This window comes from Phoxinus phoxinus (assembly GCF_949152265.1).
Source record: "Phoxinus phoxinus genome assembly, chromosome: 7".
Lineage (NCBI taxonomy): Eukaryota > Metazoa > Chordata > Actinopteri > Cypriniformes > Leuciscidae > Phoxinus > Phoxinus phoxinus.
In genome coordinates, this window is record NC_136882.1 from 32105184 (window position 1) to 32119532 (window position 14349).

A 14349-nucleotide genomic window follows, 5' to 3' on the forward strand; every position below is an offset into this window, starting at 1 on the left:
GCGTGTTGTGAGTGGGACATATTTATATGTAACATCTCGTTGCATACAGGGTCATGGATGGATTTTTATAAGTTAAAAAGTGTTTTTGAGTTACTTGAATTGTTTAAACGTATGTGATCTTTCAGATTGTTGTCCAGTTAAAGCGACCAGTGTTAACGACAGTGAATTGTCAGTGTTAACATAATGTTTCCGTGTGTTTTGAATGGACCTGTTCGTTGCTGGATGAAGCACAGCACATCTAGAGCCTTCACTGTGCGCCCTAGATTAGTTTTGGGGATTGAGACGAGCTGCGATGAGACGGGGGCGGCTGTGCTAGACGAGACTGGAATAATTTTGGGGGAATCTCTGCATTCTCAGAAACAGACACACCTGGAGTAAGTATTGCCACTTACTTCATTCATAAATTATCTCGATAAATTGAGACCGACATAGACTAACACTTGATTAATTTATCAGATGTTTTCAATATCTTAATTAAGCAGTTCAATCAAAAAGGACATTCTGTAGTTATTTATTCACCATTACAATGTTCCTAATAAGCTTCAAAAAGTACAAAAACATACAAGTGGTCCACATGACGTGCAACATACTAGTACAAGCAGTGTTATTTTAGTATTATTTATATACTACTGTATTATTTATTCATATTTTTGGAATTGGCTGTTATTTTTATATTTACAGTTTTCATTTTAATTTGAGTTAAAATTACAAGCTTTAGTAATTTTGTTAAATGTTTTTGTATTTTTTTATTAGTTTTGGTTTTTATATTTTTTTTATTAAGATTTAATTTATTCTTATTTTAATTTTAGTTTTTTAGTAATTTCAGTAGTTAAACATTTTATTTCACTTTAAGTTAGTTTAGTTTTTTTCTCGTGATTCACGGAAAATAACAGCTTGAACATTCGTTTATGATTAACTTGTTGAATACTTAAATACTAAAGAGGGATTGGAATATACCTAAAATATACTATTTGCTTTATATTTTTATACACACTTTAAAATTTGAAACGGTATAAACATGATATAATTCCTGCTGTAATTTTGTGTCCGCTATTTGATTTGTTCTCTTACAGTATGGGTGGAATTATCCCACCTGTGGCCCAACGCCTACACAAAGAAAACATCTGTAGAGTTGTCCAGGAGGCCTTAGACAGAAGTGGCATTGAACCCAATGAACTCACAGCTGTGGCCACAACAGTAAAGCCTGGTCTCTCCCTCAGCCTCGGGATCGGCTTGGATTTCAGTCTGAAGTTTGTGAGACTACATGAAAAGCCGTTCATCCCTATACACCATATGGAGGCCCATGCCCTTACTGTAAGAATGCTGCACCCTGTAGACTTCCCTTTTCTCGTGCTCCTTGTCTCCGGGGGTCATACTCTTCTTGCACTGGCCAAAGGAATCGATGAGTTTCTTCTTCTGGGGCAAACATTGGATGTAGCAGCTGGTGACTCTTTAGATAAGGTATCAGGATATCAATTCATATTCAAATACAATAAAAACTGTATGTTTGTCATATAAACTGTTTATCTTTCCTTTCAATGATAGATTGCTAGACGTCTTTCTCTTAGGAATCACCCAGAGTGTTCGACTTTGAGTGGTGGACAAGCCATAGAGCTTCTGGGAAAAGAGGGGGATCGGCGTGCATTCCACTTCAAGACGCCAATGGGGCAGATCTACGACTGCAACTTCTCTTTTGCTGGTTTGCAAAACCAGGTGACAATGGCAATAAAGAAAAAAGAGAAAGAAGAAGGTACTTTATTTGTTAATTTTAATTAATACAGAACAGGTTATTTTCTGAAACCTAGTGAGCTGCCTACTGCTTACCGTACATAGACAGATTAGATTCCCAACTGAAACAGCAGCTTATAAGTGACCCTATATAGGCAGCAACTCCACATGTCAATATATATATATTATATATATTAATATATATATATAGCACACACAAATATTGGGCAGATGTAATGCATTTTAATTAGATGTAAATATTTTATTGGGGGTTTTCTGTATAAATAAATTCTATATATATTTACAATCTAAATGTCTCTTGCTCTATCCGCCAGCTTGTCACAGTGCATTATGGGATTGCCTTCTTAATCATCCACTAGAATTTGGACTGATAAGACAATATCTACTATGTGGAACCTCGCTTGCATCTGTAGTAGCACATATGATGCTTAAAATACCGCCTAGGTAGGCAGCTCAATAGGTTTTTATTTGATTGGAGATGCAATACAATTATTCAAATTTCTAGAACTCAGTATTGATCATAATCAGTATTATATTAACTGTAAGACAGTGTTATGTTTCCCCAGGTGTTGAAACAGGACAGTTATTATCATGTGTTAAAGACATCGCCGCTGCCTCACAACACACCATTGCATCTCATATAGCCAAACGAACACATCGTGCCATTTTGTTCTGTAAATCCAAAGGTCTTCTACCACAGCACAATCCAACTCTGGTAAGTTCACAGCGCAATAGGACTCGGTTGTGGCATTTCATATTAAAGAGATCATATTTTTGGGGGGGTTTACTACAATAGGTATTCATGTTAAAAAAAAGAAAATTCACATACCTTACATTTTTGCTGCACCCCTCTTTCCAGTCTGTTAGTAACGCTCTGTTTAGTTCCGGTCTCTATGAAGCCCCTCCTTCCGGAAAGTGCAATGTGCTCTGATTGGTCGGCTGGACCAGTGTGTTATGATTGGTTACCTGCTTCAAGCGTCTTTTGGAAAGTCACGCCCCTTACCATAACAGCAATTTTCAACACATTACTAATGCAATTCAACTAGGCCTCACACTTTTTCTTTTCTTTTGGCATATGCCTTGGCCTTGGGTGTGATTTAAATTGTATGAATATTGTGACGTGAACGTTCCCGGACGAAACAACAAGACTACAATCGAGGTGTTTCAGGGAGTTCAGAAACAGTGCTTACTGATATAGAATAACTCCATTTGGAGTGGACTTTGTGCTTTGTAACTTTGCAGACCTTTTTCATGCTCAAACAGCAACATTACACACTAAAGAAAGTTGAAAATGTAAAAAAGCAGAATATGTCCTCTTTAAAATTAACTTTAAAAATTTCACTCTTATCCCAACCAAAATTTCAATTCTTCCTCTTCGTCTTGTGCACCTCTATAGGTTGTTTCAGGAGGAGTAGCAAGTAATGAATACATCAGACAGACTCTGAAAATCGTCACAGATGCCACTGGGTTGCATCTACTGTGCCCTCCGTCAAAGCTGTGTACTGATAATGGAGTCATGATTGCATGGTAAGGTGATAACATTGGTGCACATCGCCTTACAGCCTCGATTACATGCATAAGACACTCTGACTTTTGTTCCACACTATTGTTCTTAGGAATGGCATAGAGAGACTAAAGCAAGGAAAGGGGATCATGTCCCATACAGAAGAGGTCAAATATGAACCCAAGTAAGTTAAAATTGCATTTGCTTTGTTAGTTACTAAATCTGACCTATTTATGTTTTCGATGCATGTTTCTGGTCTTACTGTACATGATTTAACAGTTCATGTCATTTCCAAGTAAAAAAGATCTTTCAACTTTAATTATATGTGATAACTTTTTTAACCACCTGTGTCCATTCTATAATCTAATGCCCACTTGGATAAAATCTCACTTAATATTATTTCCCATTTTTCTCAAAAATATATTAAATTACAGAAATAAAACTGCATTTTGTTTACTTTAAAAGTTTTACACAAACTGCTTGTTGTTGTTTTTGTCATTTTAGCCATACTATACTATGCACTAAGAATGTCTAAAATTTATTTAAAAGACTATACATGTAAAAAGATTAACTTAAACTTTCACTCAAATTAATCTCCTGATATTGTGCATTTTAAATGAAATACAGATGTAAAAATATATATGTACAGATGTATGTGTATATATATATTTTTTTTTTTTTAAATCATAAAAATGCACTATAGAAGCATTTTCAATCTTAGACTTTTGAACCCTATTGTATATGATAGTGTCTGTGCTGACAATATATATATATATATATTTTTTTAGGGCACCACTTGGATTAGACATCACTTCAGAAGTTAAAGATGCTGCAATCAAAGTTCCACCATTAAAACTCAGGATAAACTCTTGAAATTGTGTTGTAAGGGAATTTGTATCTTATTAATAAATGACCGTTTATTTAAAGAAACATAAATGTTTCTGTTTTGCATATACTCTTTGTTCAAAGCTTTTGACGTTATTTCTCTTCCATCAACTTTTGGTGTGCATGGATGTGCCAGAGTTCATGGCCTTTCATTTAACCTCAGTGGTTAGGGATTGTGGCAGGACCCCTGTCCCATTCTGACTCTGGGATTTGCAGTTCTGGCCCTCTGTCTTATACGGTGCGGCAAAGGAGCTGGTGTTTCTCTCTCACGGACTGCTGACTGACTACACCTAGCATTCAGTCTCTTCGACAGTCCTGGTGAGAAGTGGTATAGCGCAAACAGCTGTATGTGAGATATATTCCTCTTTGCTTTAGACAGCATAACAATATTTGTGTGTCATACACAAGTCAATTGAAATACCTTTATTATCACGGTGAGGCACAGGAGGGCCGCCGTTTATCTCCAAACTGGAATGGAGAAAACAGAAAGAAAACAAATTATGCTTGTGAATTATCGAAGGCCTCATATTAAGTGACTTCCTGTATAAATTTAAAGCACCTGAGGGACGGAAACCCTATTCTTCTCTGTCTTTCAAACTCTTCTGTAAAGAATTGTGATATTCTGGCATCTTGCGCTAGATTCTTCTTTAGAAGGTCATATATGTGAGGGTTTTTTCTACATTTTGCCAGAAGCTGTCGATGAGCAAAGCGATCAGAGGTCAGGTAGCCCAGAGCACTTGCACAAGCTGTTCGAACCTAAAATGTAGGTAGGAAGAAAGTGTATTTTAGTTTTAAAATGAATCTGAATGCTACATCCTACAGTATTTTTATAGATTGGGAAACGCTATCTACCTCTCCATCTTCTGAGTCCAGATGAGCAGAGAGATGGTCTATAGCACCCATGGTGACAATCGCATCAGTAATACCTGCTCTCGTGTGAGCCAGACTAGCAAGTAGTTGTGCTGGATTAATACAAGATGGAACGTTACACAAGATTATTTTCTCATTTTATTGATATACACCACTTAGGTTCCTCAAATCTTGCCCTGGAGGGCCAATCCCCTGCCAGGTTTAGCTCCAACCCTGATCAAAACACCTGAGCAAGCTAATCAAGGCCTTCAGGATCACTAGAAAATCACAGATAGGTGAGTTGGATCAGGGTTTGAGCTAAACTCTGCAGGGTAGCGGTCCTATAGGACCCGGATTTGAGTAACCCGATACACTATTGGTCAAAAGACTGGGGTTTCATTTTTTTATTTTATTTATTATTTATTTTTTAATGGCTTTGAAATAAGTCTCTTATGCTCACCAAAGCTGCATTTATTTAATCAAAAACACACTAGAAACAGTAATATCATGAAATATTACAATAAAGCAATACAATTTGAATATACTGGTACTTTAAAATGTACTTTATTCCTGTGATCTAAGCTGAATTTTCAGCATTATTACTCCAGTCTTCAGTGTCACATGATCCTTCAGAAATCATGCTGATTTGCTGCTCAATATGCTGATTTTTTTTGTGGAAACCATGATACTTTTATTCACTCATTTATTTGAAATAGAAATCTTTTGTAACATTATAAACGTCTTTACTGTCACTTTGGATCAATTTAATGCATTCTTTCTGAGTTAATGTACACCACTGTTCAAAAGTTTGGGTGTACATTAACATAGTAGAACATAGTAGTCCTCTCACCTGCAATGACCACAGTGGTGGATTGGTCAGACTGCAGTAATTCAACAAGATCAGTGACTCCCCTTGCAGTCAAAGTCACTTCATCTGACCCACCAATTACTCTGGTTAACACAACTATCTGTCAAACATAAGATGTACCGTATATTTAATTACCTGTTTGTCCAGCCCTTAACAGGTGTTCATTAAAAGCATAAATCTGTTCATTTTCTACTATGTTTTGTTAAGAACATACAATACAATGTCTGACATCACATTAATTCTTCTTTTTTTGAAGTTTGAAAAAAGTGATGTAAAATGTATACTTTTGAATTAAAATGTCTATAATACGTTATTAATTAAGTATATATATTGCGTATAAATTCAGAATCTCCTGAATACCTGAAATGCAGCTTTTGCTCTTTCTGTCTCATTGTCAGAATTCAAAAAAGTTTCATATGTCTTCATTGGAATTCCTCCCATTTGTCGAATTGCCTTCTGTTGCGTTTTGTTGTTGTATGCAAACAAAGATAATGCATGTCCAGCGTCCAGACATATGTTCTAAAAGAAATGACTTAAGCAATTAATTTAGACAAATACATTTAGTATATCAGTGGCATCGAATAAGCACCATGAAATATTTAAAATACGTTTAAAGTGGTATAAATTACTTTGTTTTCAGCCCTCAGGAGCTCCAGGACAATTTCATAAGAGAAGTCCTCTTGTTCCCAAAATTCCCTCTGGAGTTTTTGGTTCCCCATCAGCACACAAGCAAGAGTCTGAGCCACTTGTACCTAATGGGATTTAAAAACACAATGATGTCACTTCTTATTTAGGGTGATGGGTATAAAAAAAAAAAAAAAATTTAAATTAATTCTTACCTTGACCTCGGGAGATTCGTGTGATTTTAAAAGCTCTAATAATATAGGAATGGCTTTTTCTCTGTAAATAATCTTTTGACTGTTTTTATTAGTAGTGAGCACCACTCCTGCAACCACAAAACAAACATCTTATCATTTGCGCTATAACAAAGCCATTTATACCAACAAAAAAAAATGGAAGAAGAAGTGTGAGATATTACCAATGCACAAACAACCCAAGGCTTTGATGACACTGAGCAGGGTCTTCAGTGTTGTTCGGGACCCTCGAAGCAAACGCACCAAAGGCGGCACCCCGTTCTCCCTGCAAAAGCCTTCCTGATGGGTACGACTATCTCGGATAAGCGCTATCGCCGCTCGGCACCCTGCGAAACAGCAAGATACGTGCAGATAACGTTCTCCGGGGGGTGGAAAATTTTGTTCCAAATGTGTAACGATATGAAGGTGCGGACAGTTCTGTCTGAAAAAGTTTTTAAGGAACATCTGTCAGACAAAATGTTTTAACAGACGATCCAGAGGAGACCCGATCCAGACACCTGACTGAAGAAGAGGAAGCACTCTTGGAATACAGCGTCGTTTTGGAATCACAGCCTGTAATCGGGTCGTAGCTTAACACTAATAGCAATACAAGAGACGGAGCCACTCTTGTAAGCAATGTTTACGGAGAAACCCACAGGGGGAATAACATTCCACTTGCATGCCTTCCTGTCTTATGAGTCTAACAGATCGGTGCTGTCTCAAGACAGGGGAAGTGCTGGCCGCTTACCCGCTGGACCGGACCTGTTCTGTCAGTGACAGGGAGAAGCTCAGGCAGTCAATCTGCTCAGTTTATCCAGTGCCTGTCAACACGTAGTCAATGGGAAGCTGTTTTTATTGCATTTGGTGCTTCTTCTGTCTGGACGACAGCTTTGCAGCAAGAGTGTTACTTGCATTCATGGGTGACTGATTGGTGTGCTGGAACTGGGTGATGTCTTTCGGGACGGTGTATAATGAGACCGATTTGTATCTGGGCTTACCCACGTATTGCATTTTGTCTGAAGAGGACAGAAGAAGGTCAAGGATGACAGGGTAGCCCATCTGCTCTGCCATGAGTTTCTGTTGCTTCAGAGTTTGTCCTGCCAGGGCCCACAGAGACGTTGCACCCTGTTCCCGCACGTCCAGCTGGAACACCTGAACACAGGGTGAAGGTCAGAAAGAGTTTACTGTGCCAAGGGTTGACTTGCGGCTTTATGCAGTACAAGAATGCAGAAGTGCAGTACATGACTGTGTCATTTAGGCATATTACGAATATTGTTGGCTTCTTGACCAATTGCTTTAGTTCCTCTTTTGTATGTCGCTTTGGATAAAATCATCCGCTAAATGAAAGTTATCTAGAACCCTACAGGTAATTTAACAAAACATCTGGCCTTTTTGTGCTAAATTTAGCAAATGTAACCCTATAAAGCCTCCAGTGTCATATCTGATCTGCACATTTCTATGGCCTACACAATCTACTACATGCCTTCTGTCGTCTGATTGATAGTTTATACTATTTTAGCAAGTAAATGGCCTTTTGGTACAATTCTAAAAATGTCCTGCTTCATTTTGCTGCGCAATCTTTATTGATGTTTATGAAGTAAAGATGTGAGAATAACTAATATTTTTTAAGATGAACACCTTTAGGACTCGGGTTGGGTTTACTTGATTATCCATACATAATTTTTTTTAGGAAAAGTCATGTTAAAATGTGAGCAACATCAGCCTTTGAGGAATGTTTATTTGTACATCTGTCAATCATCATTGTATTGGATTGCTTCATGTGTTTTGCCCCCACAATAAAAACTACAGAGCTATGATAATAAAACTAAGCATTTAAATATCATCTTACTAAGACATATTATTGGGAGATATAGAGTGACAACTGATATTAATATGCATTTTTATGTATGTGGTCTGAACTGCGATCCGATTATACAGATCTCATTAATTTGCATTACAAGGTAGCAAAATTACCTCTTACTTTTTGGCATTTTTGTGTAAATAAAGTAAAATCACAAAATTTCATATTTTTGCTCAATCAGTTTTCTGAAAAAGAAAATGGTGGGTTTTTTTTACTTCTCAAATATGAGCTTTATATTCTAACTAAAACATGAATAATCACTAAATCAAATAAGGTAATTTACTAAAATAGTGTTTAAAAAGTGCTTTAAAAATATGCACAATATGGTCTGTAGTGGGCGGCTAAATCCATATCCATTTCACTGTAGCAAAAGTAACAAAAACATTCAAGCAATTCATCATAATTATTCACTGAATAATTTATGTGATTCTAAATAGTTCAGGCACCAATGGATGTAAATCAGGGGGGAACATTTCCATAACCAAAAAATGTGCCATTCCAAAAAAAAATAATTAAAAGAGCAGCCAAAAAAAACAGCTTTATATTGATTTGTTCTAAGTCATCCCTGCATCCCTGTTATGTTTTATTGATGTGCCTGAAAAGTGAAGAACTAGCTTAGTTACCCAGAAGCAACATTGTGCAATAGAGATTTGAATAGCATGCTAAAGCTGCAATTGCATTACCTTTAAAAGTTGTAAAAGATAGCTATCCGCCGATTGCCCGAGGAAGCACTGCTGTATGTCAGGATTGTGACTGGCTATAGATTCGAGCGCTGTGGCCGCCTTGACCTGAACAGATATCTTCCTCTCTCGCAAGGCTTGCACCAGGGCACCGACCGCTCCCATCTCACATATGAGCTCCTGGTTCTCCCTGTGACCCCGAGCCAGCTCTGCAAGGGCCAAGCAAGCCTCTTCCTGCAGTGTTTCTGTCAGAAAAACACATACGTTTAATCAGAAGGCAATTGATTTCAGAGTTTCTCCTTTTGTGTTCCACCACAGAAAAAAACAACAGCATAAAGGTTTGGAACAACATGAGAGTGAGTAAAAAATAACAGGATTTCCATTTTTTGAGTGATCTATTATTTTAAGAACAGACATTTGTTCTTCTTTTCCAGAAGGTAAACGGTACCAGAGTTCACAGACAGGAATTCGACGAGATGTGGAACTCCTCCAGCGTGTGCAACAGCAGTTTGGTTGCATGGGCTTCTGACGCATAGTGTACGTATGCACCTGACAGCATTTACTAGCACATTTTGGAGGTCAGAGGTCAGGAGCTTCACTACTAGGGTCACCCCACCCTGCACAAAAAAATGTAGAGTATGTGTTTAAAAACAAACCAAAAAAAAAAGAGCTTTAAGCCCGTTCACACCAAGGACCATGACTATAAAGATAACGATAAAGATGGTTCTAAAAATCGTTCTCAATATAGAATAGCAGAGTTCACACCACTTTCAGATTGATTTTATTCAGCTGATGAACGATAAAAACATTGACAGCCAAATAGAATCCATCCTGCTGTAACTTAGCATTTAAAGTGACAGACAAGCACAAGCTTAGAATAAACAGAACAATATCGTCCACTCGACGCTAATATAGTTATCGTTCTTGGTGTGAACAAGCCTTTACACTGATGGTGAAATCTTTGGAATAATTACCATTTTTTTCTGGGGGAAAAAGGCTCAATTTATTTAAACAAAAATACAGTAAAAACAGTAAAATTGTTGAATATAATTACTTTTTAAAATAACTGATTTCTATTTGAATATATTTTAAATGTAATTTATTCCTGTGATGCAAAGCTGTATTTTCAGCATTATTACTCCAGTCTTCAGTGTCACATCATCCTTCAGAAATCATTCTAATCGCTGATCTGATTGCCGATCTAATATGCTGATTTGGTGCTTAAAATGCTCAATTATTAATAATGGTTCTTATAATTATCAATGTTGAAAACCGTTTTTGCTGCTTAATATTTTTGTGAAAGCTGACAGTTTATCATGATTCTTTGATGAATAAAAAGTTTTAAAAAAGAACAGCATTTATTTAAATAGAAATCTTTTGTAACATTATAAATGTCTTTACTGTCATACTCGAATGCATCCTTGTTGAATAAAAGTATATAATATATTTTTTAATAAATACTAACTTACTTAGGCCAAACCTTAAATGGTAGACTATCACGGTTTCCACAAAAATATAAGCAATACAACAGTTTTCAGCATTATAATAATAAGAAATATTTCTTGAGCACCAAATCAGCGCATTAGAATGATTTCTGAAAGATCATGTGGCACTGAATTCAGGTGAGACTTCAAAAACATTAGTACAATAACATTATTATTCCAAACTTTTCACCCCCAGTGTATAAGCTTAGGAACTTTAGTTGTGAACAGATAGCATAAAAAGTATCTTGGCTCACCAGCTGAGCGATGAGGCTTTGGTGCTGTTCGCTGTGTCCCGCCAGATCGGCTAGTATAACAGCACAGCGAGAGTGCAGCTCAGGCTGACGGCCGCCGAGGAGCTTGATCACCACCGGTACGGCACCATGGTGCACCAGACCTTCACAGACTTTTGCATTCTCTGACATGTGACACAGCACAGCTGTCGCCATGCACTGCACAACCTGTCTGTCCGAACCAAGGAGGCCCACCAGCACTGGAATACCTCCTGCAGTGCAGTGACTATCATTAGGCAGAAATATAATGCAATCTTCTAAAGGCCAATTCACACTGCACCGACAGATGGAGACCCATCGCCAGATTACAGTACGGCACTTCTCAGACATTCCCTGTCCTGACAAACACCAATTCAACCGAGTGCCGACTGTTGCTGTTGGTTGGTGTCTTGGCCAGTGTGAATTGGCCTTAACTTTTTCCAATCTTCTACCCCAGTGGCTCTCGACTGGTTTCGTTTTTCAAGCAGCAACTCAACAGTTCCAATATTGTTTATCTTACAAAGGTAAAAAAAGAGCTTCAAATATTGTGTTAGGTTGCTGAATATGAGAAATGCATTTATTGAGCTATTTTTTTCCTGCTGTCAGAACTAGGGGTGTAACAATACATTAATGTCATCTATCATGATATTTTGGACAAAGCCAAAAATGGTAAATAAAATGGTATTTTTTTTAAATTAATAATTCTAACTCGAATGGCAAACAATTAACAAAAAGGGCTATTCATTAAAATGCTACATTTGATGTTACAACAGGAATGGACTTGGCCCACTAAATACAAATATTCTTTGTTCTACTTAGCTAAAAATACAGAAGTATGTCAGACTAATATGCTTGCACTCTGTCCCTGTTTTAAATATTGTATTTTATTATATAATAATCTATTTAATTTTTAATTTATTAATAATAATTAATAAACATGGAAGCTGAAATGTATGACCTTCTGGGTTTACCCTATTTAAAGCACCATTGCCATATCTGATGCCAAATTAAATATATCTATTCTAAACTTTCATTTTGGGTAAACTATACATATTATCGCTTTCCACAATACATGTTGCATTTTTTGTATTGTGATATATTGAGACATGATATATTGTTACACCCCTAGTCAGAAGAGACACATGACCCATTTTGGGGCCACAACCTACTGTTGAGAAATGTAATAAAATAAGTTTCTGTCTGAAATGAACTTGATTATCAAGTCTATATCTATGACCTGCTTCCATTATGTCCTCACAGGAGGACTCAGTGTTTACACAAAGAGCCTCAAGACACCTGAGGGCCATCTCCAACCGCCTGGTGTCCTCACTCTGGATCATTTCTGCCGGGAAAAACGAGGGAGATCAGGCAAATCATTACCACAATCGCAAATTTAAATAATTGTTTTAAATAAATTATTTGCAACTCATCTAAAAGTTCGAGAAGCCGTTTCACTCTGATATACGTCACAATAGGGAAGAAAAGACAATAGAAACTTTCGTTTCATGACACATTTTAAATCCGCTACCGTATCATACCGACAAGAATCTTCCACACAGGAAGCCCATCCAAGTTCAGCTGAATGAGGTGTCTAAGGACATCTGTGTGAAAGTAAAGTGCTGCCAGGTGGACAGTGTTATTGCCCTTGCTGTCTTCCTCTCTCCAGTTTGCCCCAGTGGACAACAGGACGTCCAGAGCTTCCACTGAACCAGAGGTCGCTGACAATAAGAGTGGTGAACTACCATACCTGTAAAATACTCATTATCATGCATCTCTAAAAACAACGGTGTTTCTGATTATTATGATGAAGGAAACCCTATTAAATACATGCATACACTTCTGGTCAATAGTTTGTTGTCAGTGAGATTGAAAGAAAATAATGCCTTTATTCAGCAAGGATGCATTAAATTGATCAAAAGTGATTTCTATTTTAAATAAATGCTGTTCTTTTGAACTTTCTATTCATAAAATAATCCTGAAAAGAAGCGTATCACGGTTTTTACAAAAAAATATTAATTAGCACAATTGTTTAAAACATTGATAATAATAAGAAATATTTCTTGAGCAGCAAATCAGCATATTTATCATGTGACACTGAAAACTGGAGTAATGATGCTGAAAATTCAGCTTTGATCACAGGAATAAATTACATTTTAAAATATATTAAAATAGAAAACAGTTATTTTTATTTGTAATATTATTTCACAATATTACTGTATATTGTCGATCAATAAATCAGCCTGGTGAGCATAAAAGAGACTTCTTTCAAAAACATAAAAAAATCTTACCGACCCCAAACTTTTGAAAAGTAGTACGTACACATTAAAATATATATAATATTTTTACAGTTGATCTATTGCTAAAATATATCACATACTCAGCAGGGGTCTTCATCTCCAATAACGTAGGGTCTTTTCTGTATAGTGCTTGAATACACGCCACCTGGCCATAGAAGGCTGCAAAATGAATAGCCATCCAGCCTCTCTTATCCACAAGTTTATAGTCCGCTCGCAGTGCTAGAAGACAGTTTAAGGATTCAAGGGAGCCACATTGTGCAGCGAGGTGCATTGGTGTGAGCCCTAAAAGAGGGGAGAAAAGTTATCAATGGCATCTTTAAACACATAATGCAAGGTTTTAGCTTTTTGGAGTCATTTTGAGCTGTCACTTAATAAATAAAGTGGTTACAATTTATAAATATAAATATTCTGTTGACTATAAGTAAAGTTGCACCTACATGTCAACTAACTCTCATTAGAGTATCAGTAGACTGGTAGGGTTAGAGTTTGGGTTGGTAAAGTACGTTGACATGCTCTTGCAAAGTTAGTCAGTAGAATATTGTTGATAATATTCTACTGACAGTCAACTAATACTATAATGACAGTAGTACTACATGTACTAGTAATACATGTACAGTAGGTGAAACATTACTTATAGTCAAGAGAATGTCTAAATGGGACCATCAAAATAAAGTGTTACCAATAAAGCATAATAATAATACATTATTATTATTATTTATATTATTATTATTGTTGTGAGCCCTAAAAGGGGAATAACAATAAAGAAACATCATTGGTTACACCAGTTTTGATTTTATTATTATTGTTGTTGTTGATATTATTATTGGTTGCCATTGGTTACATTTATTTCTCTTTTAGGATATGAGAGCTTTGATACTAATAATAATTTGTATTATTAAATTTTTATATCATTAGTATTAATATTTTATTAATAATAATTGATACAAAATATATATTAATAATAAAACCATTACAATCATTATTATTATTTTTAAAGACGGCATCTTTAGATGTGTTGTGTCGGGTTTGGCATCATTGGTTGCATCTGT

General features: G+C 36.4%; 2 protein-coding genes across 3 annotated transcripts in view; one reads left to right on the forward strand and one right to left on the reverse strand.

Annotated features, from left to right (window-relative positions):
* osgepl1 (O-sialoglycoprotein endopeptidase-like 1) lies at positions 1 to 4251 on the forward strand. 2 transcript variants are annotated; one of them, XM_079619278.1, is made up of 8 exons: positions 1 to 109; positions 229 to 374; positions 1074 to 1461; positions 1546 to 1750; positions 2316 to 2464; positions 3146 to 3276; positions 3366 to 3437; positions 4042 to 4251. In XM_079619278.1, exons 3-8 carry the CDS (start codon positions 1075 to 1077, stop codon positions 4124 to 4126), a joined length of 1029 nt encoding a protein of 342 aa, XP_079475404.1. In that variant the 5' UTR covers positions 1 to 109; positions 229 to 374; position 1074; the 3' UTR covers positions 4127 to 4251. The 2 variants fall into 2 exon arrangements, with proteins under 2 accessions (XP_079475404.1, XP_079475403.1); XM_079619277.1 differs by having other exon boundaries at positions 1 to 374.
* The window catches only part of ankar (ankyrin and armadillo repeat containing), a 16687-nt gene continuing 6468 nt past the window's right edge, over positions 4131 to 14349 (reverse strand). Inside the window, exons 8-23 of the mRNA XM_079619274.1 lie at positions 13381 to 13582; positions 12542 to 12750; positions 12241 to 12345; positions 10989 to 11236; positions 9699 to 9867; positions 9254 to 9495; positions 7708 to 7861; positions 6895 to 7056; positions 6695 to 6801; positions 6485 to 6607; positions 6216 to 6374; positions 5838 to 5955; positions 4991 to 5100; positions 4698 to 4894; positions 4560 to 4606; positions 4131 to 4453 (exon numbers count right to left, since the gene is read on the reverse strand). Coding sequence (XP_079475400.1) covers positions 4305 to 4453; positions 4560 to 4606; positions 4698 to 4894; positions 4991 to 5100; positions 5838 to 5955; positions 6216 to 6374; positions 6485 to 6607; positions 6695 to 6801; positions 6895 to 7056; positions 7708 to 7861; positions 9254 to 9495; positions 9699 to 9867; positions 10989 to 11236; positions 12241 to 12345; positions 12542 to 12750; positions 13381 to 13582 — 2501 coding nt within the window. The 3' untranslated portion in view covers positions 4131 to 4304. The remainder of the gene's footprint in view (positions 4454 to 4559; positions 4607 to 4697; positions 4895 to 4990; positions 5101 to 5837; positions 5956 to 6215; positions 6375 to 6484; positions 6608 to 6694; positions 6802 to 6894; positions 7057 to 7707; positions 7862 to 9253; positions 9496 to 9698; positions 9868 to 10988; positions 11237 to 12240; positions 12346 to 12541; positions 12751 to 13380; positions 13583 to 14349) is intronic.

Bases quoted from the DNA above. Each gene is read 5' to 3' on its own strand.
- osgepl1 (XM_079619277.1), top strand. From the start codon at position 184: ATGTTTCCGTGTGTTTTGAATGGACCTGTTCGTTGCTGGATGAAGCAC. The intron at 3,277-3,365 runs GTAAGGTGATAA...TATTGTTCTTAG, and splicing joins AATGGAGTCATGATTGCATG to GAATGGCATAGAGAGACTAA. The intron at 3,438-4,041 runs GTAAGTTAAAAT...ATATTTTTTTAG, and splicing joins GAGGTCAAATATGAACCCAA to GGCACCACTTGGATTAGACA.